We start from the raw sequence: 25,670 nt of genomic DNA, 5'->3' as shown, positions 1-25,670 counted from the left end.
TTAAATTTATATTTCAATTTTATATAATATAACTTTACTTAAAATAGTATAACATAGCATATTATATAACTTATAGCATATAACTCCAACACCACCACCACTTCCACTATCACTCCACTACCACCAGCACCACCACCAAAACCCCCACCACTCCACCAAAGACCACCACTACCCCCACCACTCCACCACCACCATCACCCTATCACTACCACCTCCACCAATACCACCACCACCAACACCCTATCACCACCCCTACTACTCCATCACCACCACCACCCCCACCACTCCACCACCACTGCCACCGCTATTACACCACCACCACCACCACCACCACACCAACAAAACCACACCACCACCACCCCCACCCCTACCACCACCACCATTACACCACTGCTATCAATTTTAATATTCTATTTATTTTACTTAAATTTATATTTTAATTTTATATAATATAACTTTACTTAAAATAGTATAACATAGCATATTATATAACTTATAGCATATAACTCTAACACCACCACCACCACTACCACCATCACACCATCACCACCACCACTACTATACTTTAATATATAGAGTTATTATTATAAAAATTAATATAAAATTTAATATGGTAATTACTTAACTTTTAAATTTCAAATTTATATAAAAGTAATTTTGTTACAAACATAATATTAACATTTAATTAAAAAATGACATAATTAAATGCATAATTGGGCGGAGCATTCGAATTTATGTGTATTGGTTCGATCTGAATTGAACACAAGTTTTTTTTTTTCTTCAGAAACCAAACCGACCCATATTGATTCAAAAAAAAATTGCCCTTAACGCCAACATTTACTTAGTGTGAGCCATTCATATTCAACAAGAAGGGGTTATTAATTCCATTGCATATTTCCAATGACAATGTTGGACATATCTGTTTGACCAATAAAGATCTTTGAGCCGTCAAAAGTAATTGCCATCTCCAATTTTCAATGGCATGCTCATCCCTTTCCCATGCTCATTATTCAAGTATCACCCTAAAACATATCTACCACCCAAAAACACATCTGATTCACATATCTATCCGTAGTTGTTAGCTGACAAACGAGTATCATACCCTCCTCTCTCAAATCTTTATCCTATCAATCGAAGCAATAATGTCAGACACATTTGAGGTTCGTATAACTGAGGATGTAATCAAATTCCAATCCATGGTAAGTGAAACCTTCATCTATCATCTGTTATGTATGATTCACGTACCTCTTTCATCTATCATCTATCATCTGTTTTGTGTTTGTGTTCTTCCAAGTTAATCCCGTCAAGGTTTTTAAGAGAGAGAATGGAACAATTTCAAGCGACATTTCATTTGCGCACACCATCAAATGAAACCTGGGAAGTGCTAGTCAAAGCAGGACTAGGAGTATCTATAATTGACAAGGGATTATCAGAATTCATGGATTACCACAAAGTAGAACTGAACTACAAATTGATCTTCACTTTCAATCCTCCATATGAATTTAAAGTGGTCATAATCAATTCTGGTGGTAGAGAGATTTACTACCCTAAGAGGACACAAGAGCATAACATAGGGCTAACCAATGTTTATCAAAATACAATGCATGCAAATCTAAATACAGGTGAGAAATTTCAATTTTTTTCTTACCAAATTATATGCTATTCATAAGAATGAATTGTTACGCAATTGTTTAATTATTTGTACTGCCATGTAGATGTTCATGAGAATGAATTGATACGCAATTGCTTAAATGATTTATACTACCATGTAGATCATTTGGAATCACAGAACCATGTCAATCCTTCTCAATGGTCATTTAAATTTGTTTGCAAGAATTACGATTGGAAATATAAAGTGGTATGCTTTACTATCATTTGTAGTACATTAATTTTCTGTATACACAATTTCAATTGGATTTTTTTTTTATTACTTCTAATGGTGTCAACTTTATTTGGAAAGGATATCCCTGCACTTGAAGTCGTGCAATTTATTGGGCAGACGTAACCACAATCATTGTGTGGAAGCCGCCTAAACACGACGAAGATTAGATCATCCCATGCCATTTAAACTTGGGTATGTTTGTATGCAGAGGAGACATCCAGACGTGGAAAGAAGCCAAAACTGAAAGCAAGAATTGCAAAGGGATGGGTTCGGTTTGTTAGATTCTATGGACTAGAGAAAGGCGATGAGTGCACCTTCATCCAATCAGTTATGGAAAAATCAAGCTTCTTCATTTCATCATCCGCATGGGTCATTATATTTAAATTGTTACTATTTCAAATTTTAATGGTTCATTTGATGGATATTGTTTTAAACTTGCATTGATATCCAGTGCCAATGGTTTTTTTCTTTCGGATTATTATTGAGCAGTTTAAGCGTGTTATTTTGTTAAAAACAATGAAATATCCTTTTTAATTTTGTTGATATGGTAGCTCTCTATTAATTAAAAGGAAATGTTTTTTGGCGCAAAAAAAAATGTCACAAATGGCACAAATGGATGTAAATTGTCTAACTCACCCTCCACATGAATGGAGGGAATATTGGGAGGGAAAATGGTAAACAAATCTTGGCGCCATTGTTTTACCAAGCGCACACGATATTGCAAGGTATTAGTGTTGTAAAAAAATCATGTTTGAAGTGCCAGAAATATTATTGTATCATTTGTGATAGGGGAAGAAAATCAAATGCTAATAAGTCATAAAAAATGATTGAATTATATTATTAACACCACTTCACTACTATTAGAATAATCACCAATACGACCATCAATAATTAAATCAACACCACTGCTATAATCACCATGTGTATAATATTGTCACCATTATCATCATTAAATCATTGTTTTTAATTTAAATATAGAGGAAGATAGTCAAAGATATTTAGAGAATGATAGAAATAAAAAGAGTTATAGGCAGAGATATTAAGATTATCACATATATAAAAATAAATAAATGGAGAGAGAGATAAACATGTGGAGAGAGAGATATAGAAATATATAAATCAATATATGTGTTTATTTTTTAATAACTCTTGTGTGTGTATATATATTTTTCATACAAAAAATTATCGGATGAGGGCTAATAGCCCGATCTGGCATCAAGCATGCTTCCCAAAGATGGTTAAGGGTTGAACCCTCCCAAAGGTCGATTCTAGAGTGAGATAGTCAAAGATATTTAGAGAATGATAGAAATAAAAAGAGTTATAGGCAGATATTAAGATTATCACATATATAAAGATAAATAAAGGAGAGAGAGATAAACATGTGGAGAGAGATATAGAAATATATAAATCAATATATGTGTTTATTTTTAATAACTCTTGTGTGTGTATATATATTTTCATACAAAAGATTATCGGATGAGGGCTAATAGCCCGATCGCAAGCGCATGCTTCCCAGCATGGTTAAGGGTTCGAACCCTCCCGAGGTCGATTCTTTTTTTTCCCTTTAAAACACACCTTAACAAGATAAAGTCATTTCCATTGAAGAAATTATTGGATGAGGGCTAATAGCCCGATTGGCAGTGCATGCTTCCCAAAGATGGTCAAGGGTTCGAACCCTCCTGTGTCATATTTTTTTCCTTTTAATATCACTATTCCCACTACATTTCCGTTTATTAAATGGGCAATTAATATCCGGATGAGTGTTGAGAGGGTTTGTTGACGCCATTAAGTTCCCTTCAAACAATAATAAGCGTTCAAAGATCTACCTAACGTACCGAGAGAGAGAATCGAAAATGGTGAGATCTTTCCTTTCAAACATTAATAAAGCGGTCGGACGTCCTCGTTCATTTTTAATCGAAAGAGAAAGAATCCTCTCTTAAGAGCACCATGGGAGAAAAGGATAGGTTCTATTTCATTATTGAACGCAACACTAGCAGGACCATAAGCTCTTTGTATCCTTTTATCTAATTTTTTTTTTCTTTATTCAATATAAAATAGAAATAAGTGATAATTTATTGATGCTGATATGATATCTGTTTCTCATCCATTTTTTTCGACATATCTAGGATTCCAAATCATGTTACTCATCTGCTGGGCGATTTAAATTTTGATACCATAACACTTTTTGTCAAAGGTTTGGAAGGTCACTCATGGCAGGTTGCGGTTGTAGTGGATGAGACAGATGGGAATTTATATTGTACAGATGGTGTTGATGAACTTATCAAATACTACAAGTTGAAAGCAAGTTACGTATCATATTTTACATCATCGATACAAGGTTGAGATGTTAATGTTCGATAAAAAAGGAGTTGAGATTGATTATGGATTTCCACCATTTCCGGAAGTAATTCAAATATCTTGGATGATGATGATGTAATAGGTGAATGTCTTGACTTTCGCATTATGAGTTTTTTTTTTATTATTTCTTTCATGCAACCAATAAAATAATAAGAACTTGCTTTGTTTTTCTCTTTATTATTATTAAATTTCATGTTTTTTATAGAGCACAACAGTAATCCTGATGCAGAACCCCTTCCTACTCAGTCAAACTTTGTGTCTGTGATGAACACCGCTGATTGGAAATACAAAGTGGTAAACTAGCCATTTACGAATTATGTTGAAAACTTTATTGATTATGTAAATTATTTTTCAAATAGTTATTGACATGTATAAAATGTATCTTGTGTTATTTACTAGAATATTCCAATTGAATTTGCGAAGACGTTTCTTGGCTTGAATGGGAGGTTGGTTCACATACAAGTACCTGGTGTGCGTAAACAATTTCAAGTTCAGTATGTGACTCGGTTTAGTCAAGAGGGAGTCTTCAAGAAAGCAAGGTTTGAAAAAGGATGGCGTGCATTTGTGCAGGAAAACCAATTGGGAAAGGATGATGAGGTGGAATTCACTTTGACAGTGGCTGATGACTATAGGATTGAGTTTCAAACCAAATTACAAGGGCAAAGAGCGTGCTACAGCTTTGGATAGGGTCCTTTTTGGTGTTGTCTTATGTATATAGTATGCTAAGTTTATGTTTCATGAGACAATATGCTATGCTATCCTCTATGTGTGTCGAATGTTTTGCCATAATTTTTATCCTTACCAAGTTTGGAAGCTGGATATTTTTTTTTGCGATTATTTTCATTGGCTTGGGGACTGCTATTGTATATGAATTGCGCATGTTACCAAGCCTTTGCTTTTCAAACTCAAGTTATTGCATATCTGCAATATATTAAAATTCTGATGGAATGCTTTTCCTCATTTGTGAAAATTAAGTCCTTATAAGAATACATAGGATGTTATATATAAATAACAGCAGGCTAAACATTTGTTCCAATTATGCATCTTCTAATTGACAGAATTGGTGTATATGCATTAACTATTGAGTAAGAGGAAAGCACTCCAGCTTGATCTCTAGCACCCCCCTCTCGACATTTTGTAGCTTGAGGCTTATTTATTGTTTTACCGTCCCATCTACTAAGGTGATAAAGATAGATACAATGCTTTACAATAAAGAGTTTCTTAGAAAGAAGATGAAGATAGATACAAATAAGGGTTTGTTCAATAAAACAATAGTATACTTCTTTAAACTTTTTCAAAAAGGTAATTGGAACTCACATAATATTAATTATGGTGGGTAGCTCAAGGAAAGCATGGGAACTCTCATCCTATTTACTCAAGTAGTTGTTAGATAGAAGAGAGATAATGAAAATTCAAATTATACTCTATCTCTTGACATCTCTTCCATTCAAAATTTTAATAAGGATAGTTATGTCATTTTATAAGCATTTGTGCTATTTGTGCCACAACATTTGTGCCATTTAGCACTGTCCTTTTTTTTAATGGCTTTATAGTGTGTCCTCTTAGTCAATTTGTCTTTTTGGATTTATTTTCCTTTCTTAGATTAAAAAATAAAGAAATGGAAAGAAAATAAATTAATTAGGGGGCGTGCATGTGCGGTAATTTGTCCATACAGCATGGTTTCCGAAGCAAGAGACACAGCTATTAGAGCCAAAGTCATCGCATGTGCCGAGGAAAGAAACCAAGAAAATTATTTCAAACAAAGAAAAAGTGAACATGACTTGAATGATTCTGTTTACATTTTTATATGTAGATGGGGTGCATGTCTTTACTAGTCTTCTCTATTGAAATAAATCTCCCTATATCATTTTTTTAATTCACCGAAATTTTGTTAAAAGAGGTTCTTAAAAATTTAAAATTAAAAAAATAAATTGAGTTTAATTCACTCTAAAAGTCTCAAGGAGAACATATTTAGAATATGAATATCTGAAGATAAAATTTATAGACAAACACATTTATAAGTAATTCAATCTGATATAATATTTAAGAAAATAAATTAAATCTAATTATATCTTAAAAGTTAACTTAAGATGATAAAATTTTTTCAAAATCTTATATATAATATAAATATTTTATTTTAAATTAATGAGAAATAATATTTAATTATTATTATGTGTTATCATAAATAATAAACACTTAATTATTAAAATATTAATTGGAACTCACATAATATTAATTATGGTGGGTAGCTCAAGGAAAGCATGGGAACTTTCATCCTATTTACTCAAGTAGTTGTTAAATAGAAGAGAGATAATGAAAATTCAAATTATACTCTATCTCTTGACATCTCTTCCATTCAAAATTTTAATAAGGATAGTTATGTCATTTTATAAGCATTTGTGCTATTTGTGCCACAACATTTGTGCCATTTAGCACTGTCCGACCATGGCTATGATTATAATCTAGAAATGTAATCTCAACTTAACAAGAAAAATGATCTTACACGAGTTATAATAAATTATATAATATGCTACGTCTTGCTTACATAAGAAATGACGGACTAAAATTAGCTAACTAATTTCGATAAGCCATAATCGCAACTCTGGCTATTTCATAAGACAAGTTATAATAAAATTTTAAAAAATTGCTATTACATTGATGATACTATTCTAATTTCTTAACCAGTTCCATTGTAATGCTTAGTAGTGTAATGGGTTCCTTAATGCCTAATAATATGATGGCTTGGTATAGTTCCACTGACAATCGGATTAATTGCAGCATCAGTAACATTGCCTTGTGTTTGGCTGCCCGGTGTTTGGCTATTATGCGGCCCAACCTTTACACGCAAAAGGACACAAGTTACATGAAATATCTAAAAAAAAAATTGAAATAAATAACATTAGTACTAATTTAAAAAAAAATATATACCTGCTCAACAATATTCAAGTTAATATTATTTCTTGGTCGACCTCTACGCCTGCCCCTTCCACTGTTTCTATTCCTACTAGAATTCGCTCATTGAATGATCTCCCTTACTGATCTGTGCCTGTTTATTCGTGGTCATCCACGACAACGAGTCACATATGGATTAAGAATAACTCTTTCATTTTCTTCATTTTCATTAACATTGTTAGTGTCAATAGTAGCCTGTGCATTACTGGTAGGAGCAATCATTCCATCATTCCAGCTCAATAAATCCCGCTTCAATTCAGCCAACCGTTGTTTCACAAATTTGATCTTATTGTCATCGTAAGCCAAATCGGATGCTTCTTGAAATAACCTCTCCATCTCCCTGTATTTCTCAAACTCCTCTGTCATATGTGGGTACCCTCCGTGAAAAAACTTTTTACTATGGACACGGTTAACATCTTTTCTCCATCGCCTAAGCAAATATCGTTCGTTGATGAACTTTATGTCTTTGAGTGACATCAACCTCATGATATGGCAGCACAATATTCCTTTTGATTCGAATTTCTTACAATTGCAGCTGAAATATTGGCCATTTTCCCTGTACTCTACATCATAAACAAACTCCCTACGAAACCAGTTGTTGATTATGGATTTCTCCATAATTTTATGTCTCTCAATTCCTGGCTCATTATCTGCTTCACGCCTTCCCTCTTCAGTTGGCTGAATGACATGGCAATACCACATTCGTTTAATCTCCTCTTGAACGAGCTTGAATATTGAATTAGTAAATGCCTTTTGAAACTGTTGTTCCCATTTAAAAACAGATATGCAATTTACAACTGTGTTTTTTGATTTGAAATCAGCATAGAACTCCTTTTCATTCTTGTCACACATAGCAATCTCATACTGCTCCACAAATTGCTTTAGTGTGCTCATTGAGTTAACATACCCATCAAAATAGGCATGCATGCTCTCACTCCTTTGAGTCGAAACCATTCCAGCCCAAAATGTGTGATTGAGATAAATTGGAACCCAATACTCCCTATCAACATATAGTTTGGAAAGCCATTCATTTCTTTCCAACCCATGCTTCACCACAAACTCATTCCAATTTCTCTCAAACATCTCGATGGTTAAGCTATCATATATTATAGCTTTAAACTCAAGGCATGCACTGTCATAATCAACAACACCCTTAAACTTCTCAGGTACATTGCATAATATATTCCACAAGCAAAATCTATGTCTAGTATTAGGCATTACCTCCGTAATGGCTTTCCTCATGCTCTCACATTGATCTGTAAGAATAGAATTAGGATGAACATCTCCCATTGCTTCAAGCCACGTCATGAACAACCACTTAAAAGTGTTTACATCTTCATGTGAGATCAAGGCGCATCCTAATAAAATAGATTGCCCATGATGATTTACTCCAACAATGGTGGCAAATGGCAACTTGTATCGATTAACAAGGTAAGTAGTGTCAAAACTAACAACATCATTGAATTCCTCGTAAGCAGCTCGACTACGAGGATGAACCCATAGAACATTTGAAAGCCTGGAATCATCATCAAGATCAAATGAATAGAAAAACTCAGGATCGTTTCGTTGCATTCTCACAAACAACTTACGTATAGCCTCAGCATCACCATCACCAAGTCGTAGCCTCCTCTTTCGCTCAATGAAGTTTCGACAATCCTTTGACAAACAGCTTAAATTTTCTGGTCCACCTGCTTGAACTTCAAGCAACCTAATGCTTTTTGCGGTATGCCAGCTATATCGTTTGCCTCCAATCTCCTCTTCATATCCATATTCAGTGACCTGTGAGCAACCATCAATCTAGACATAGAAGGTTCCAATTCGTGATTGTGACTTGAAATAACTTTTGAAATCTGTCACATTCCATTTTCTCTTAGGATTGCATTAATCTTTGCAGGACAATTTATCCTTTTTGATGATTTCGCACCAATTGCTTTCCTTCCTTTATCGCAACTAATTGTTTGATATTTGCGAGATCCACCCCGTACATTAACTGCTGATCTTTTGAAAACACTAAAACCTTTCAATCTAGCATGTTCTTTATAGAAGTTGAACATAGTGCTGATACAAGGAAATAACATCCCTGTTAGAGGACCTTCTTCAATAGCATTAGTGTTTGCTACTGCTCTAATGCCTCCTTCGTTCATATCTTGATCACCAGCTGATTCATCTTCCTCCACATCTTCAGTGAACAAACTATCATCTTCACTAAAATCAAATATCTCATCAAACAATTGCCTACGATATGACCTTCCCTGACTTAACCCCGCCATAAAAAAATTGAAAAAACTGAGAGAATGAATCAACTTTAAAAGAAAAAACAAAGAATGAAAATATTTTAAGGAAGGCAAAAAAAAGAATGAAAATATTTTAAGGAAGGCAAAAACAAGGAATGCTCATCACTGCTGCATGTGTTAGCTCATATGTGCATGCATTAATGCAGTAGACACACTCATCGAATCATCAGTTCTTGAATGGTGTGCATGGCTGCAAGCAATAATAGCTTGTTGCATGCACGCTTTCCTTTGCATGAGCCATGAAATGAGCTATCTTACCAGCTCCAAGCTTTGAAGCCATTTTTAAATTGTTTCCTCTCTTTCTTTTAAGGGTATAATAGTAAAACTACATACATTAATACCATTTGAGCCAGCTCAAATTGAGCTATTTAGCAGCACTCATTTTTTAATTCCAATAATGCTCCATTTGATGTGATCAATTTGATCCATTTTAGCATCACTCGTAAGTAGGTGAGGCAGTTAATCACTAGTTCAACTTCCAAGTTCTAACAGCCTGGGACTATGAAATCCAATTCTCTCATGGGCTAAAGGTAAACTTTGTCCAGATAAGATTTCTTGGGAAATAATGGCCTCAAACATGATTTTGGCCTTTTGGGTTGGGTTTTTAATTTATCCTTCAACGCCGTATCTTTAGTTTGCAGTAATTGCATTAGAAATTTGATACTACAATAGATATAAGATAAATTTAATACGTTTTAACCCATGTAAGTGAATCACTATTGCAAATAATGGTAATAAAAAAGCCAATCAAGTAGCAAAAAGCTTGCTTTTTGTTTTCTATTGTGCCACCGCCGTACCAAACTTGGTGTGCTTGAACTCTGATATTCTTCAGCCGTTCCTCGTTAACTCCCAGGCAAAATTTTATCATCAACGTAAAAGTAAAAGTCAAGGCTCAGTATAAATGTAATGATCAGGTTTTAACCATTACAGAAATTGTTCATTTTAAATCAAGTAATTTTATTAAAAAGCGCTTTAATGATTAATTTTTTTATTTTATATATCATTATTTTTTGTATTTAAGATTATTTCCATACTTTGTCAATTTGAGATTTACCTAAGGGACCTTTAATTGTAACAGTCCGGTCCATTAACTAATATTTTTCATTTTCGCTCAGCTCATATTAGTCCTCACGAATTTGTTTCTTAGGCTTTTACACCTAAAAACGCGATAACCAATATTCTAATATTATCAAATTTAAGTCCAGATCTCTCCCATGCGATTTATCGATGTGCTTTATAAAAGTCTCTTAGGCAAATCTTACATCGGCAAAGCACGGGAAACATCTTGAACTTAAATTAGGTGGTTTTGAAACACTGGTTAATGCGCTTTTGAGTGTAAAAGTGTAAGGGATAAATCTGTAAGGCCTAGTGTGAATTGGGCCAAAGTGAAAAATACTAGCCAATGGATCAGCCCGTTACAATTAATTGCCGGATTCACCATGATTTGTTTTACAGGGATAACTATTTATATGATGAAGAGGAAAAAGAAGTGGATATGGAAAGTGAAAAATTTTCAAGGTTTAATTTCCAGAAGGTAGACGATTTTTATTAAAGGCATCAGATACGGCTTTTAATTGTTAGGATTTTGTTCTCTATTTACGTTAAATTATTATTATTATTTTTTGATCAATGAGATTTAACTTAAGTAGTAAACAACTCGTCTTCAAATTTGTTAGGCTTTAAGTTTAAATCTCAATTGAAATTAATTATAAAAAGATTATTTATTTTTTACTTGTAACTTGTTAGAGATTCAGTTAAAGGTCAAATAAATCCCAAATCACTAAATATATCCATTTATTGACAAAAGAATTAAAATATTATTATTTATAATTTTTTAATAATAAAATTAAAAATAATAATGTTAATATTAAATAATTTTTGTTCATCATGTTTTGAATTTTTTAATTAAAATAATAAATAATTTATAATATTTAAAATTATGAAAAATAACATTATATTATTAAAAAATAATATTTTATTAAAAGATAATTTATTTGACCTTAATTATAAAATACATGAATTTATTTAGATCAAAATTAATTTAACTTATTTAGCTCTTGACTAAAAATACAGGAGGTTATATATATATATATATATATATATATATATATATATATAAATAAATGTTTTTCGCATATTATTTTCATAATTTTTGTAAATAAAGAGAGAAACTATATTTTGATTACTATGAGCCAAACATTCAATGGTCTGTTGCATTTTTGTCTGCAAGCCACTGTAAGATGGTCAGCAATGTCATTTTCTGGTAGAAGAAATTAACTTAATTTGGACCACCTTTCCGAATTTACCATGATTAATGCCACCAACTACAGCAACTCTTCAAGATTTAAGAATAATCAATACTTCCATCGCTAGTCCAACACTACTGCATACCTCTGTCCTTTCAGTGACCAAACTTTTGATGGAAAATTTATTTGTTGATTTATTAATATATTTGCTCATTATTTATTATCATACTTCCTTGTCATGTTTAAGAAATTGAAAATTTTTTATGTTGAAAATTTTTTCAGCAACATTAATTCTAAAAATATAATGAGACTTAATCAGCAAGTTTTCTTAAATGGTTATGCGACTGCCCAAAAGATTTCTAAGCTAATCCATGAAAGATTTATTCCCTTTGTCTATTCGCCTTTATAAAAAAAAAAGTACTGTTATTCCTCCATAGTGACATCCAAATGTCACCATTAATTAATTAAACATAAACATTTGAAATATACATTAAGAGACTAACACTTGCAGGGGTAGCTAAATGCAGAAACTTTTCAACATCAGCCATGCATGTCTAAAGCATGAAAACGATAGATCTTTATTTAACTTTAATAATACTGATTAATCATCATAATCAACCAAAGCAGAATTACGAATCACATGCATGCCAGTTGAGACTCTTAGACTCATTATATGTCTAGTCACTGTCTGTAAACTAATTAACCCTTCAACACCATGATGTTTACATGTAATGCCTCTTGAAAGTTTTAATTTTCATGGGGCTCAATACATGTATAATTTAGTTAATTACTAATTACTTTCACCTTCTTAATTAGCAATAAAATGGCCATTAGTTTCATGACAAGTTTGCATGGATTACGTAGGCTTTTCCTTTACATTGTTGTTGTGATCAATATTGGGTTATCTAATAAAGTATGGAAACAAAAAGGGAAGTTGGCACTAAAAAATTGGTCAAAAAGGTGGGCAGAGTGCTCTGTTTACATGCTTGCGTAAGCCATGAACTGGATTCTCTTGTCTTTCTTAGCAAAGTGTGTTTAAAATATATGTATAATGGTGAAAAAACAAAGGGCTGCCTTTAGGTTCCGCTTAAGGCCAAGAGACATGAGGCGTTCTTCGTTAAAGATTCCTCTCCCATTATAACCTAAGACATAATCAAACAAAAGTTGATGGATTCTGATGCAAAATTAATTTCTTCAGAAACTGATGCCATGTGAAGCTGGTAAATTGATCCAAATAATCAATCAAAATTGCAAGAAGTTAGGAGCTTATTGCAAAACAAAAAATAGGAGGCTGTGAAGCTGTTCCGTTCCTGGATATCGGCTTTTCAAGAACATCCCCACTGTGAAGAGAGATTCAGTTGAGATCATCAAGAGCTAAAAGGGATATGTTCTTAACTTATGGTGCTGTCACTGTACGCATACAGTCTTTTGTGTTTTATTTATATTAATTAATTAGTTTCCATATTGACTGCTTAATTAAACAATTATTTTGTCAATTCTAGAATAGATTGTCGCTTGCCTACCTTTTAGACCACCCCATCCATATTTAGTTGTTAATTTTTGACCAAAGATTGATGATTCATCAATTTTTGATCTTATCAATTGATCAGTAGTAGTTGGATTGGTGATGAATTATGTTATAAATTGTGAAACATTTGCCATAATCATATTTAAAAAAATAAAAAACAGAAAAAGGAAGACTATTCTACCTGACAATTAATGAAGGCTACTGTTTTTTTTTTTATCTAAATTTGAAAATATGAAGGGATTTTTGATAAAAGAAAATAAATTAATTAAACACGATGGAATATGACATATTACCCAAAAGATCTTTATAGAAACACATGCTATTGCTCTCATATACTTCGGCATATGCCCTACAGCTGGACAAGTCACAGATATTTGAATAGACACAATAAGTCAGCATCAGTCATTATCTGCAAAATGGAAGAATTTATCACAAACAATTGGGAATTTAATTAATTAATACTCCATAATAAAATTATGAGAAAATTTGTGAATATAAATCTTTCAATTTTATCTGATAAGGTTTATCAAGATATACGTGTATCTTGTTTGTAATTGTAACCTCCTTTACGAGCTAGCGTATATCTCGTATATTTGAGTGTCTTAAATATTAAAAAATATAAATAATATTCTTTAAAAAAATACTTTCCGTGACACAAACGAGCCTAAAAATGAAAATGAAAGTTTGCTTCGTTCCTGCACAATCACAGAAAGGCAACGCGGAAAAGCCTTTTGTACAGTGGAGTGGAGATATGTTGCTGCGATGCATACTGGTGACTGCTGATCAGTGGCGTTAGTTTGGCATTGAGTTTAAAAGTTTAAAATTATTTTTTTAAATAAAAATATTATTATTTTAAATATTATTAAAAAAAATTATTTTATTATTTTAATATTTTATAATTAAAATTTATTAAATTTAATTTTAAATTATTTTTTATTATTTTTAAATTAATATATTTAAAAAAATAATTTTTTTAACAGTCATTTTAATAGCAATGGCTGTAGCCTTTTAGTCTAAGCAACGAATCCTGGATTTCTGTACTCGGAAGTCTCACACACAGGCCATTTCTTTCTTCTTCTTATCTAGAATAAAATGAATGAAGCGTCAACTTTTCCAGGAATTAGTTTTAAACATTTTAGTGTCGGCCATTAGTTGTCTATCCACATGGTTTATGCTCCATTTTAAATTAAGACTGAAAGATAAAAAAATTATTTTAAATATTATATTCTAAAAAATAATTTAATTATATATAATTAAAATATATTTTTATGAATTTTTAAATAAATATCTTTTAATAATAATAAATTTTTATTTAATAAAAATATATAATTAAATAATAATTTTAAAATAAATAAATAAAGATGTTTAATAATAAAAACATATTCTCAGTGGGTGAGTGCTTCTCTGCTTCAGCGATGATCTTTTGAGAGAAAGGAGAGGGGGAGGTAGGTATAACAGGGGTGCACCTAGCCGACATATAAAAGGGCGGATGAGCGGAGGATTACTTTCTCTCTTGACCAAATGGCTTTTATGTGTCCGTACAATTTAATGATGCTTGCACGAAATTTTTTGGGTTAATGGATGGCCACAGAACATGATGACGTTAACACAAACTAAACCCAAAACCATTAAACGAACTACTCATTTAATAATTCTTCTTTAGATTTTAGACCCATTTTAATAATATTATAGATTTTATTTAATTTTAAATAAAAAATATATATATATAGTAAAACATGTGATGCTGATCGTAAGAAAAATCCTAATTAATAATTAAGTAAAATTTTCTATTAACTTTTGAAAAAATAAAAATTATATGAACGATCTTGTTCGCCGTCTGTATGTAAAAATTCTGTGAATTTGAAATTTGCAGGGCAAAATATCATGATCATGTTTGAATAATTGGAAAGTAAACATGCAAGGTCATATCAGGTGGGACTCACTGTGAGACACTACCTTTTCTTTGAATCCATGGTGGGCTCGCTCCCGTCGGGCTCGCCGGTCGCCCCTGCCACTAATTTTTGCCCCCTCAAACATTATCATTAATCCATTGCATACTTTACTAAACATTTTTTTTCATACTCAACTCCCAATCTCACCATTTTAACCTTCACTTTCAATTGGCTATTATTTTATGTAAAATTGTACAAATTAAAATCAATTGGCTATATATGTTTTCTTTACTGGACTGTAATTAATAGATTCCAATGAAGTTTATTAGAGATGGAAGCCTGAATAATAACTCATGATCGTCCAGTCATAATGGGTCGGCATGAGTGATGAGCATTAAGAGGATAGAGGGTGGGGACCCATTTTATTTTATTCTTTGATTTTAAATTATTATTGAATTTATTCCCCTGGAAACCAATCAACCTGGGCTTTGACTCTCAAGAGACCAATCATACATTAAACAATGGATGGTGTGTTTTCTGTTTAGACAAAAACTGGGGTAGAAAAAGGAAAAGCCGTCACGATCAGGTATCAAGAAATATATAAAAGAATCCAAGTTTTTTTGGCCTTTTGTTGGTTTTCTTTTGGAAGCAAAAGAAAATTGAATGGCAAAGCAAGATGGTAATTTTTGGAGCATCATTACACCCCCGTCTGTCTCTCTTTTTAACTACAGTCACGTCATGCCCAGGTGAAGACATTCTTAACAGACCACCAAAACCATGTGAAAAATATAGAGGGGTGATTTTTATTTTTTATTTTGGCTGAATTTCATATTTTAAAATTAAGTCAAAATCAAGAATATTATAATAAGGATCTCCTTTAACATATTTTATTTATTTATTCTCCTTTTAGTTTGTGGTAGATTAAGAATTGAATATTTCAAGTGTTGTTAAAAAAAAAAAAAAAAGCTCCTCTCTCCCTTTAAAATTTTTATTATTTAAATCTAATTCACCATAAACCTACGCATAAATATTATAAATCTATTATTAAATATATAACTCATATGTTTATATACTTAATCTAAGCTAAAAATTTCCCCCACCCAGCTCTCTCCCGGCTATTCCACCTGGCGATTTTTCGTTAGACTACAAATTCGCACCCGAACCCTTTCTTATCTTTCCCTATTCTTCTTCTCCTATATATATTTCTCTGCAGGAATCAGTATCCTTTTCATTTTAAACTCAAAGCTTGAATCCTCTGTTTTTGCTCTGCCCCCATACCCTCTTGCTGGGGGGGCTTTTGCTGTTTTGTTTTTTTGCCCTTCACTTCTCATAGTTTAGTATCATATAACTTGTTATAATGGCAATTATAGTTTGCCAAGGTTTGCAGTCTTGTCTTGAGTCTCAGGTTGTAGAGCAAAGGACAATGAGGCTCAGATTGTCTTCACCGAAACCCCAATTCTCTCAACCCCTCGAATTAGCCTTAAAACCTTGTTCATTTGACTCCACCACTGAGGAACTTAGCGACAGACGCCAAGATGAAGATAAGCATATATCTTCAATCCCAAATCCTGATATGGGTGGGTGGAGCTTCCTCCAGGCTCTTTCCAACACCTCTCAGGGTCCCGAAGAATCAATGGAGAAAGAGAACACATATGTACATCCTCTAATTAAGCGTTACCCCTCAACGCTTAGTGAGAAGAGCCTGGAATTATGTACTGAGAACTTAGGTAACGAAAATGGTACTGATACTGTTGAGAAGAGCATTTTCTCATTGTGTTCAGTGGAGCCAGAAGCAGGAAATTCTCCAACAAGGGAGCAACAGAAACCTCGTCAACTTTTGGGAGCTGGGAAAGCGAATTCTCGAAGTTTTCCACCTCCCTTGACAACGATGATTGGATCAGAATGCCTTCGAGTTAGGCCCCACCGCGAAGATGGGAGGTTGATTATCAAGGCCGTCAAGGTTCTATCAACACACGCTCATTTCCAAACTGAAAGAAGCCATGGCCGCCTTCGACTATATATTGTCAAAGATTCTGCTTCAAATTTTGACTCTACAAGTGAAGCCAAGAATGAAAAAGAAGAGATTGAAAATGACGTAAATCATGACGAAGAGGAAGACATGGGAGAAGAGGAAGAAGACGAAGAAGAGGAGAAGGTGGAGGAGGAGAATGATTATGAAGAACAAGTAGGGAAAGTAAATGTTGCAGCCAGCCGAGAAGAGGAAGAAAATGTTGGGTACATTGAAAAAGAAGCAGAAGAAAATCATTTGAATGTTGAAGCTGAAATGGGAATGGAAAATTTTCAAAGATCAAGAAGGTGCAAAGATGGTGAACTAGAGGAGAAATTATCAGGTACACCCTATGTACATGCATCATCTCTCTCACAATTACGTGGGATACATTTTCTATATTATACTAATGGTCCACTTTTTTGTGAGAGAGGGAGCACTATTTTCTAATAGTGCTCCCGATGTATCTAATAATTAACCGAACGAGAGAACAAAGGATTGTTAAATTGAGAGCCTTTTTGGGTGGCTATATCCTGAAGTTTTATTTTGGATCTCTCCATTATAATCAAATTTTACAATTTTTAGTTTGCCCATTCCCATTCTTCTCTTTCTCTCTTTTAATTTTCTAATGAATACCCTTTTTTTTCTCCCTTCCCTCTCGTTAATTCCCTAACATAATGTATGTGCTTGTGGTAGGTAGTTATTATCGTTATTTGAAGATGCTTTCTCTTCCCCTGGCCATTCTCTCTCTCTCTCCACAATCACAGAAAACAAGTTTCCGTACAAGAATTATAATATTACTCTGTGGGTTAGGTGAATAAAAAGACCTTCAACTTCATGCAGACACAAATGCCTTCCGAGATGTCACTACAGTCATATTTGAGTTACAGGTGAACCCTTCCCTTAAATTTATCAGGAAAAGAGTGTTGAATCATGAAAAGTTTACTCATTTCTTTTATAAACATTTTTTCTTTTATAAATAACTCATTTTTGTTCAATAAAAAAAGAAAACGATAATATTTAATCCATAAAATAGGAAAAGAAAATAAATAGTAGGTTAAACAATTTTCACGTCTGAAGTTCTAATCTATATGAAATGATTTTGAAAATTAATCAATTTTTTTTATATAAATAACTCATTTTTGGGATTTTTTTCAATAAAAAGAAAAATATAATGTTTAATTCAGGAATAGGAAGGGAAAATAAATGAAAGGTTAAACAATTTTTCATGTTTGAAAGTTTGTTTTATAATATTCTCTGTTTTATAATTTTTTTGGTAGAAATACACTACATAGGACTGAACACTATTTGATTCTAATTAAAAAATTAAATCAAATTAATTAATTTAATTAAAATTTTTAATTATTTTTTTAGTTTAAATGGATTGAGAGAACTGTCAAAATCAAATGAAACATCTAAAAAAGAGATATACACTCACATAAAAGTTAATCCTACATGAAATTAAAGATATAAAATTTACATATTTTTATTGTCTATTAAAAGAATTCTTGATGTAAATTTTTGTTGGAAATATATAAGTGTGAAATTCTCACATCAAAAAAAGATATAAGATGAGTGGGAGATATACAAATAGGAAGAACTCATAAATCAATTGTTTTAAAATTTTGGATTGGATATGGTATTAAACTCGTAAGTGTGTTTTTTCATAAAACCTATTAAAAAGAATTTTCTCTAAACGTTCTTCAGATATCCAATAATTTTAATAAAAGTTGAAGAATTTAATATAAAACATGCAAATAATTTTTTTCCTAAAAATTAATTTAATAAGTTCAATAAGCAAGCCATCAGCAATTTGCCAATTTCCATATTAACTTAATGAAGAAGGAAAACAAAAGAAGCACCAAAATATACAATAATGTTGTAACATTATTTTCTATACCACTGACCTTCTGTTTTTTGGTTATAAATTTTTGGTTTGAAAACGACTTTAATAACGATCACCACTCAAAGCATTTACTTGATTAGAATTAATTAATACATTATTAATTTTGTCCTAACAAAATAATGTTTTAGTAAAGTCACAATAAGTGTTCGACCTAACATTAATCTTTCATTTTCAATCAACAACAAGAATCAAATTTAATTTCACGTCTTGATTAATATGGTCTTGTCACTAACATTGAAAATTATTGGCAAATTTGTTTGTTTTCCCTTACTTGAGGACTTAAATGTATATTGAGAAAATTAATTAATCCATTACATTAGCCTTAGCATCATGAATTTGTGCTATCATCTCTCCATTTCAACAAAGTCTTATCCTTTTCTAGACAAACCATGTAGTAGTATACATATGCAAATTCATATGGTTAGAGTCTGAGGTTAGACAAAGTAAAACATCAAATGTCTATTTTATTATGATTATGTCTCATGCGAGTGTCGTCATAATTAACTATTAGAATATATTCACTGTACGTATAATAATTGTATTAAATAAATTATGATTATTTTTTATAAATATCAATGTGAGGCATTGTTCATATAAATAAATTAGAAAAATAAAAGAATATTTTATAAAAATAATTAAATAAACTTAGTGGAAGAAAAAGACATGAAATTATAATAATTGGAGAAAACACTCACACATCTCTTCTTCTAAATGCAAAGGAAAATCAAAGAGGTTAAGATAGCTGTGGCAATAGAAAGTGGAAACAAGCATAAATAAAAGGTGATGATTTAAGGGCTTAAAAATTTCCATTAATGGATGCTTTTGGTGTAAGTATATCCACAGTGAATGCATAAGTGTAATATCCACCAATCAATCAAGCTTGATGTGATCCATAATTAAGCAACAGGTATAGCTGTGGCTGTGTCATTTGTGATAGATTAGGTGAAAAAAATATATATTTATGTAATGAGGAGCATTTGCTAAAAGTTCCATTTTCCTTTCTCTTTTTTTTTTTTTATTATGGATTTCTTGGAAGTTAAGCACTCAAAAGGTTTTACTTTCTTTATTTATTTTTCTCCCTCTTTTCCTTTTTTTTTTGTGCATTTTAATTTTTTTTCTTATAAATAAGGGAATTTTTTATGTGGCAAACTACGTGTATCATATAATTTAATTTTTTTTTAATTACCTATTTCATTCGATCACTCATTTAAATTATGTTTGAAATAATAATTTAAAATAATTTTTTAGGAAATTATAATTTTTATATTATTAAAAAAAGTAATTTGAAAATTTATTTTGTATTTTGAAGTTTTTAAAATTAAAATATACTAAAAAATGAAATAATAAAATTAAAGAAAATAATAAACTAAAGAAAGTATCTAAACAATGCTATTACATCAGCTAATAAAGAAAAGTACACTAGCTTAACTTGAAGGGAAAGAAAAAGAGAAAGGGGTGGGTGGGTGAGTGAGGGTCTACTTAAACATGGCGTCAACAACAAAAGATCCAAGCTTCCAATCATCCACCTTCAACCCCGCAACTATATCCACCCAACCTTTTACATATATGCATGATATGAGAATTTTACAATCTGATTGAACTTATTAAACTAATAAATTATTGAATAAATCTGATATATTATTTAATGTATAAAACCGAACCTGATAGCAGGTATTATTATTAAACTCAAAATTATTTTAAATCTGATCGAAGTTCACTGCAATTCATTCAATGGCTATCCATATCATCCACCTCATATAGCAAGTTGTCTCTTTCCTTTCAAAGCAAATCTTTCCCATAAATCGTTTTTGGTGGCACAGTGATAGTAATAAAAAGTCATGTTTTGACGAGTAATAATATGGACTATATGTAGCATGTTCAATATAAAGTAGTGCTTACTCAGAAGTTTACCAGACGAAGAAACAAGAAGATAAGGACTATATATATGCGAGCCATTCAAAAAGTCCATAGAATTGGTTTTCAACTACGACCGCTTGAGTTTACATATCCTTATCCATTTCATTTCATTGTGAGACATCAAAGTTGAAACCCTAGCTTTGGGCCATTCAATTCTTTCGCTGTAGGATCTCCCATAAATTATTATAATCAATTCTTTCATAAGCCTCTAAAACTCATACTAAGTTTAAATTCTTCAATGATAATATTTTGTTGATTTTAGGGTGAATTTCATCTAAAAGGGGATAGCTTTTATTAAAAAGCAGCATTAAACAGAGCCTAATTTAGACATGTCCCCCTTAGCAGGAAGCATATAAACAAATAATAATGAAAAGAAAAAGATGTTTGCTCACTTTAAATTTTCATCATCGATCATCGATCAAAATTTTTTTTTCCAAGTTGATTTTTGTCTGATATTTTGTTTCAATGCAATCATTCATGTTGATCTCCCAGAATCCAGGTCTTTCACGTTTAGGGATTCTCTTTTTATAGCATAGAAAATAAATAGAAAAAGACAGGCAGGCACAAGCACAACCCATCTCACACAAACATCTTTTCAAGCACTTTAATTGTCTCTTCTCAATCAAATACTTTCCTCCATGCAATAGATTCAAAGAAAATTAAAGGCCTAACTTTTAGTATTGTTTTGTTGACCTCATACACCAACTTGATAAAAACTGCTGGTAGCTTAATTGATTAGCTTCAGGAGATTAGATTAGATTGAATTTGTACGAGCTAGGGAGCAAGAAGAATTTTTGTATATTCTTGAAAACCATGGGAAGAATTCGGTAGAGGTTCCGTCCTGTACTTGCAATTGGAAACACTGAGCAGAATTCGTGGACGGTTGGCCATTGGTGACTGAATGATTTTGCTTCTTTCCTCACCACTCAGTACTGTATCATTCTTCACCAAACTCATGATTCTTTTGACTTCTAAGTATATAAATATATAAAAGCCTATTTTGGCTGCCCATTTCAGAACATGTTTCAACTATGAAAATGAAATTGTATATTAAAGGAAACATTATATATATATATATATATATATATATATATATATATATATATATATATATATATTTCAACTTAAAAATCTAGAATATTGGCATTTATCTATTAATTTAATGTAATTGATTTTACGTAGAAAAATATTTTTAAAAAATTATTTCTAATACAAATTGGAGGCATAAGAAGTAGGTTAAATGGAGCATAAGCTATTAATTAGCAAAAAATAGTCTCACCATAAAAGTTAAAATTTCTATTAAATGGGTGGATAGAGAAATTCAAAACTAAAGGGTTTTGTAGTCGTCAAATATGAGAAAACCCATTAAACTACATATATAATTGACATTAACTTTTTCATTAAAAAAAAAAATAGTTAGCCACCCAACGGATGGAAATTTCTATTTTTTAAAATATTGTTCTTATGCTTAGATTTCGTTTAGTATTTTCTTTAATATATTAATTAAATAGTAAAAATTAAATTTAATCTGTATTAGCTATAAGAGCACATTAAAATAATAAAATAATTTATTTAACATTTAAAATGATTTTTTAAAAGCTTTTTTTTTTTTTTTACCTTGAAATCCAATGCCAAATGAAGCTGAAGTATATGATACTAAATCAATAGATGATTGTCAAATAAAGATGAGTCTACAGCAATTGAAATACATGGCAATATGAATCTCATTAATGCCTTAAATGGATTCAAATGCTGCTATATATGCTAGCGTTTCATTTCTTTCAATACTTAATGTTAGGATATTTTCAAATCAGTCTCGGTTTACCAATATTAGGTCTCCTTCTCGAGTGATCTTAAGAGTAAATCCCACCATATAAGTTTAGTGTTCTCTAATAAAATTGAATTCTAATAGATGGGAAGTGTAAACTCTCATTCTTAACAATTGGACCTCATGCCGAGTGTTTTTGGATCTTAGGTTGTCTAAAATAAAAAATAGGATAAAGTCGGAAGTCGTTTGACAACCACTTCAATACCCAAGTTAGTTATACTATTTGAGAGAAAATAATAATGAAACAATCTTCTATAATATTAAATTTCACGTACATGACTACGTGTTCATCGCCTATTTATATAGTGTTAAGAGAAAATTTAGACTAATTCTCGGGATTTCTTTAACCAATTTGAACTCGTTGCATGCTTTAGGCACTAAGATTATACCATGTCAACATAAGAATGAACTTATTTTATTGATTCAATCTATCCAATCTCTTCAAGATCCAAGATGCACACTTGATCTGATGGCAAGATCCATACTGTTCGGGTCAGAATTCAGTAAATTCAACCTATCGAGATCGGATCTTAAGCTGAACTCTATCAAGACTTGTTGAGTCATTGCTAATATTTTCTAATTCAATCCCATAGGTATCTAGGTCTTCAATTTTTACGAAATTAAATAGAGCTTTTAGAACTGCAACTTCTAACAACTAACAAGCCCTATATTTCTTCAAAATATAAGACTTAAACAAGAAAGCAAGATTAAGCATCTAATGAAACAGATAGGTTAGGAATCTCTAAGGTATAATAAATCAAAAAACAAAACTCTGAGGGCGAAATTGAACCTCGTGACTACAGTTCTCTAACATCTGATAAGGATTCCTCCAATCTCGGCTTACTTTGTTCAATCCATATTCCTCTTGTCGGTCGGCTTTCAATTGTTGCGGTCTGAACATTCAAATTTTCTTTCATGGCAATAGAATTGACATTTTTTGACCAAATTTCATAAAGGCAGCAGGACGATCTAGCCCTTGCGAAAAGTTGTTGATATCCGCACAAGCCCAACAACAGACTCACAGTGGCCCAGTTGTTTGCGTTAGCCGCCTAGTACTCAAAAATTTTTAAAGAGGTTCCATTGTAGTTGAATCAGATAAGAAAATATCCAGATGATTCAATTGACTCAATAATTAAATTAATAAATTAATGTAACTCAGCTAATTTAATTAATCAATTGAAGTAATTTTTTTTAGTGTTAATAAAAAAATTAAACTCAAAATTTCTTAAAATTTTTTTTTTTAAATTAAAATTTCGTTGAGCTAATTTTATAATTATGTGTTTTTTATTTCAATATATATATAATTCTATAATAATATACTAAATTTTATAAAATAATTTATTTATTTTTTTCAATATATACTTAATATTTTATAAATATTAAAAAGATAATTATATTTACAAAAATTTTTTATGTATTATATTATTTGAATAGTTTTATATAAAATTTAAAAACACTATTAAAATTTATGTAAATATAATTTAATAAATATTAAAATTTGATTTTAAATAACTAAAATTTAATTAATTATATTTATTTATTTACATTAATATATATTACATTTAAATAATTTTTTAATAACCCACTTATTAAACTATTGACTCAAAGATTAAGCCACTGATCTACCAATTTGGTCCCTCCACAAGTTTAATAACGCTGATTAAAATCGTTTTCAGAATTAATAGAAATCGAATCAACTAAGAAAAACATTGGCAGCCCCACAATGAAATGAAAAATTGGTGGGTGCTTTAGCTCATTGGTTTAGCTTGGAAGTTACTTACCCACGAGGATTCAGGAACCTTGGAAGCAAAGTCATTAAGATAAATTCTGAAATGACAATGACCTTTCGGCCTTGCTAAGCTAATGCCACATCTTATTACCTTTTACCGGCTACTTCAACAGTAAAAAAGTAAGATGCTGAAGCCTAACTTTGCAATGAATCTAGGCAATGAGCTTTTCCTTCTCTGATAGATCCATAAAAATGAGAACAAAAAAAAATTGAAATAAACCACCAAGTTCTCAAATATAATATTAAACTCATGTAGAAAATTGATGTGCTATCTTCTCACAAAAAAAAAAAAATAAAAAAAAAATAAAAAATTGATGTGCTATCTAATGTTTATCTCCTAGCAAATAATCTGCATACACCACTATAATGGAAGTTATGATGTGATGGCATTTCAATTTACACAATTTTCATTACATTCAAAATTATTATATGGTGATTACATAATAATAATAATAATAATAATAATAATAATAATAATAATAATAATAATAATAATAGCTACAACGTAAAATTCACGCAAAACATTAATTAGTAATATTTTAAAGGTTTTAATTATATTTTTTTATAATTATGATGATATAAAATTAAATAATAATTTCCTTACTATTTATAGCTACTTTATGTTATTATTAATTTTAAAGATAGATAAGGTTTAAACACCTATTGGATCTTCTATTTGATTATATCATTTTAGCCTTGTTCAGTAATAGTATTTTAAGGTAATGTATAGTATTTTCACTTTAGTTAAAATATTATCTCTTATTTATATTATTAATTGATATAATATTTATACTAATATTTAGAGATTGAGAGAGTAAAAATTAACAAGATAATACTATTATTTTTATATTTAATAACTAATTTAACAGTTATTTTTACTTAACATTTTTACTTTAAATTACTGAATAAACAACTAATTATTAACTATTAATATTTAATATTTAACTATTAATAAAACAATTGATCACTACTATTACTATAATAACTAATACTGCCGCATAAAGCTTTCATTATGCTAGCTGGCAGGTTGTGGAGTTGATAAGAGAGTTAAGTAAATTATTAAAATTAAA

General features: G+C 30.9%; 3 protein-coding genes across 5 annotated transcripts; 2 read left to right on the top strand and 1 right to left on the bottom strand.

The window, feature by feature from the left end:
• Positions 1-1,142: 1,142 nt before the first annotated feature.
• Positions 1,143-4,927, top strand: LOC131179095 (B3 domain-containing protein Os03g0622200-like). Its single transcript, XM_058144810.1, has 6 exons — positions 1,143-1,199; positions 1,295-1,622; positions 1,716-1,858; positions 4,100-4,220; positions 4,446-4,534; positions 4,640-4,927. Exons 1-6 carry the CDS (start codon positions 1,143-1,145, stop codon positions 4,925-4,927), a joined length of 1,026 nt encoding a protein of 341 aa, XP_058000793.1.
• Positions 4,928-7,300: 2,373 nt separating this feature from the next.
• LOC131179094 (protein FAR-RED IMPAIRED RESPONSE 1-like) lies at positions 7,301-9,462 on the bottom strand. Its single transcript, XM_058144809.1, has 2 exons — positions 9,073-9,462; positions 7,301-8,971 (listed from the first exon to the last, which is right to left on the bottom strand). The coding sequence occupies exons 1-2, from the start codon at positions 9,460-9,462 to the stop codon at positions 7,301-7,303; spliced, it is 2,061 nt and encodes a 686-aa protein (XP_058000792.1).
• A 6,690-nt stretch (positions 9,463-16,152) lies between these two features.
• On the top strand, positions 16,153-18,031 carry LOC110667385 (protein FANTASTIC FOUR 3-like). Of its 3 annotated transcripts, none has more exons than XM_021828206.2 (2): positions 16,153-17,503; positions 17,857-17,996. In XM_021828206.2, exons 1-2 carry the CDS (start codon positions 16,510-16,512, stop codon positions 17,979-17,981), a joined length of 1,119 nt encoding a protein of 372 aa, XP_021683898.2. In that variant the 5' UTR covers positions 16,153-16,509; the 3' UTR covers positions 17,982-17,996. The 3 variants fall into 3 exon arrangements, with proteins under 3 accessions (XP_021683898.2, XP_058001058.1, XP_058001059.1); XM_058145075.1 differs by having other exon boundaries at positions 16,155-17,503; positions 17,928-18,031; XM_058145076.1 differs by having other exon boundaries at positions 16,156-17,503; positions 17,861-17,892.
• The last annotated feature ends 7,639 nt before the right edge of the window (positions 18,032-25,670 follow it).

The sequence above is a fragment of the Hevea brasiliensis genome, chromosome 4 (genome assembly GCF_030052815.1).
Source record: "Hevea brasiliensis isolate MT/VB/25A 57/8 chromosome 4, ASM3005281v1, whole genome shotgun sequence".
In the NCBI taxonomy this organism is placed as follows: domain Eukaryota; kingdom Viridiplantae; phylum Streptophyta; class Magnoliopsida; order Malpighiales; family Euphorbiaceae; genus Hevea; species Hevea brasiliensis.
The sequence above is the reverse complement of the archived record's forward strand: the minus strand, read 5'-3'. Positions and strand labels throughout refer to the sequence as shown.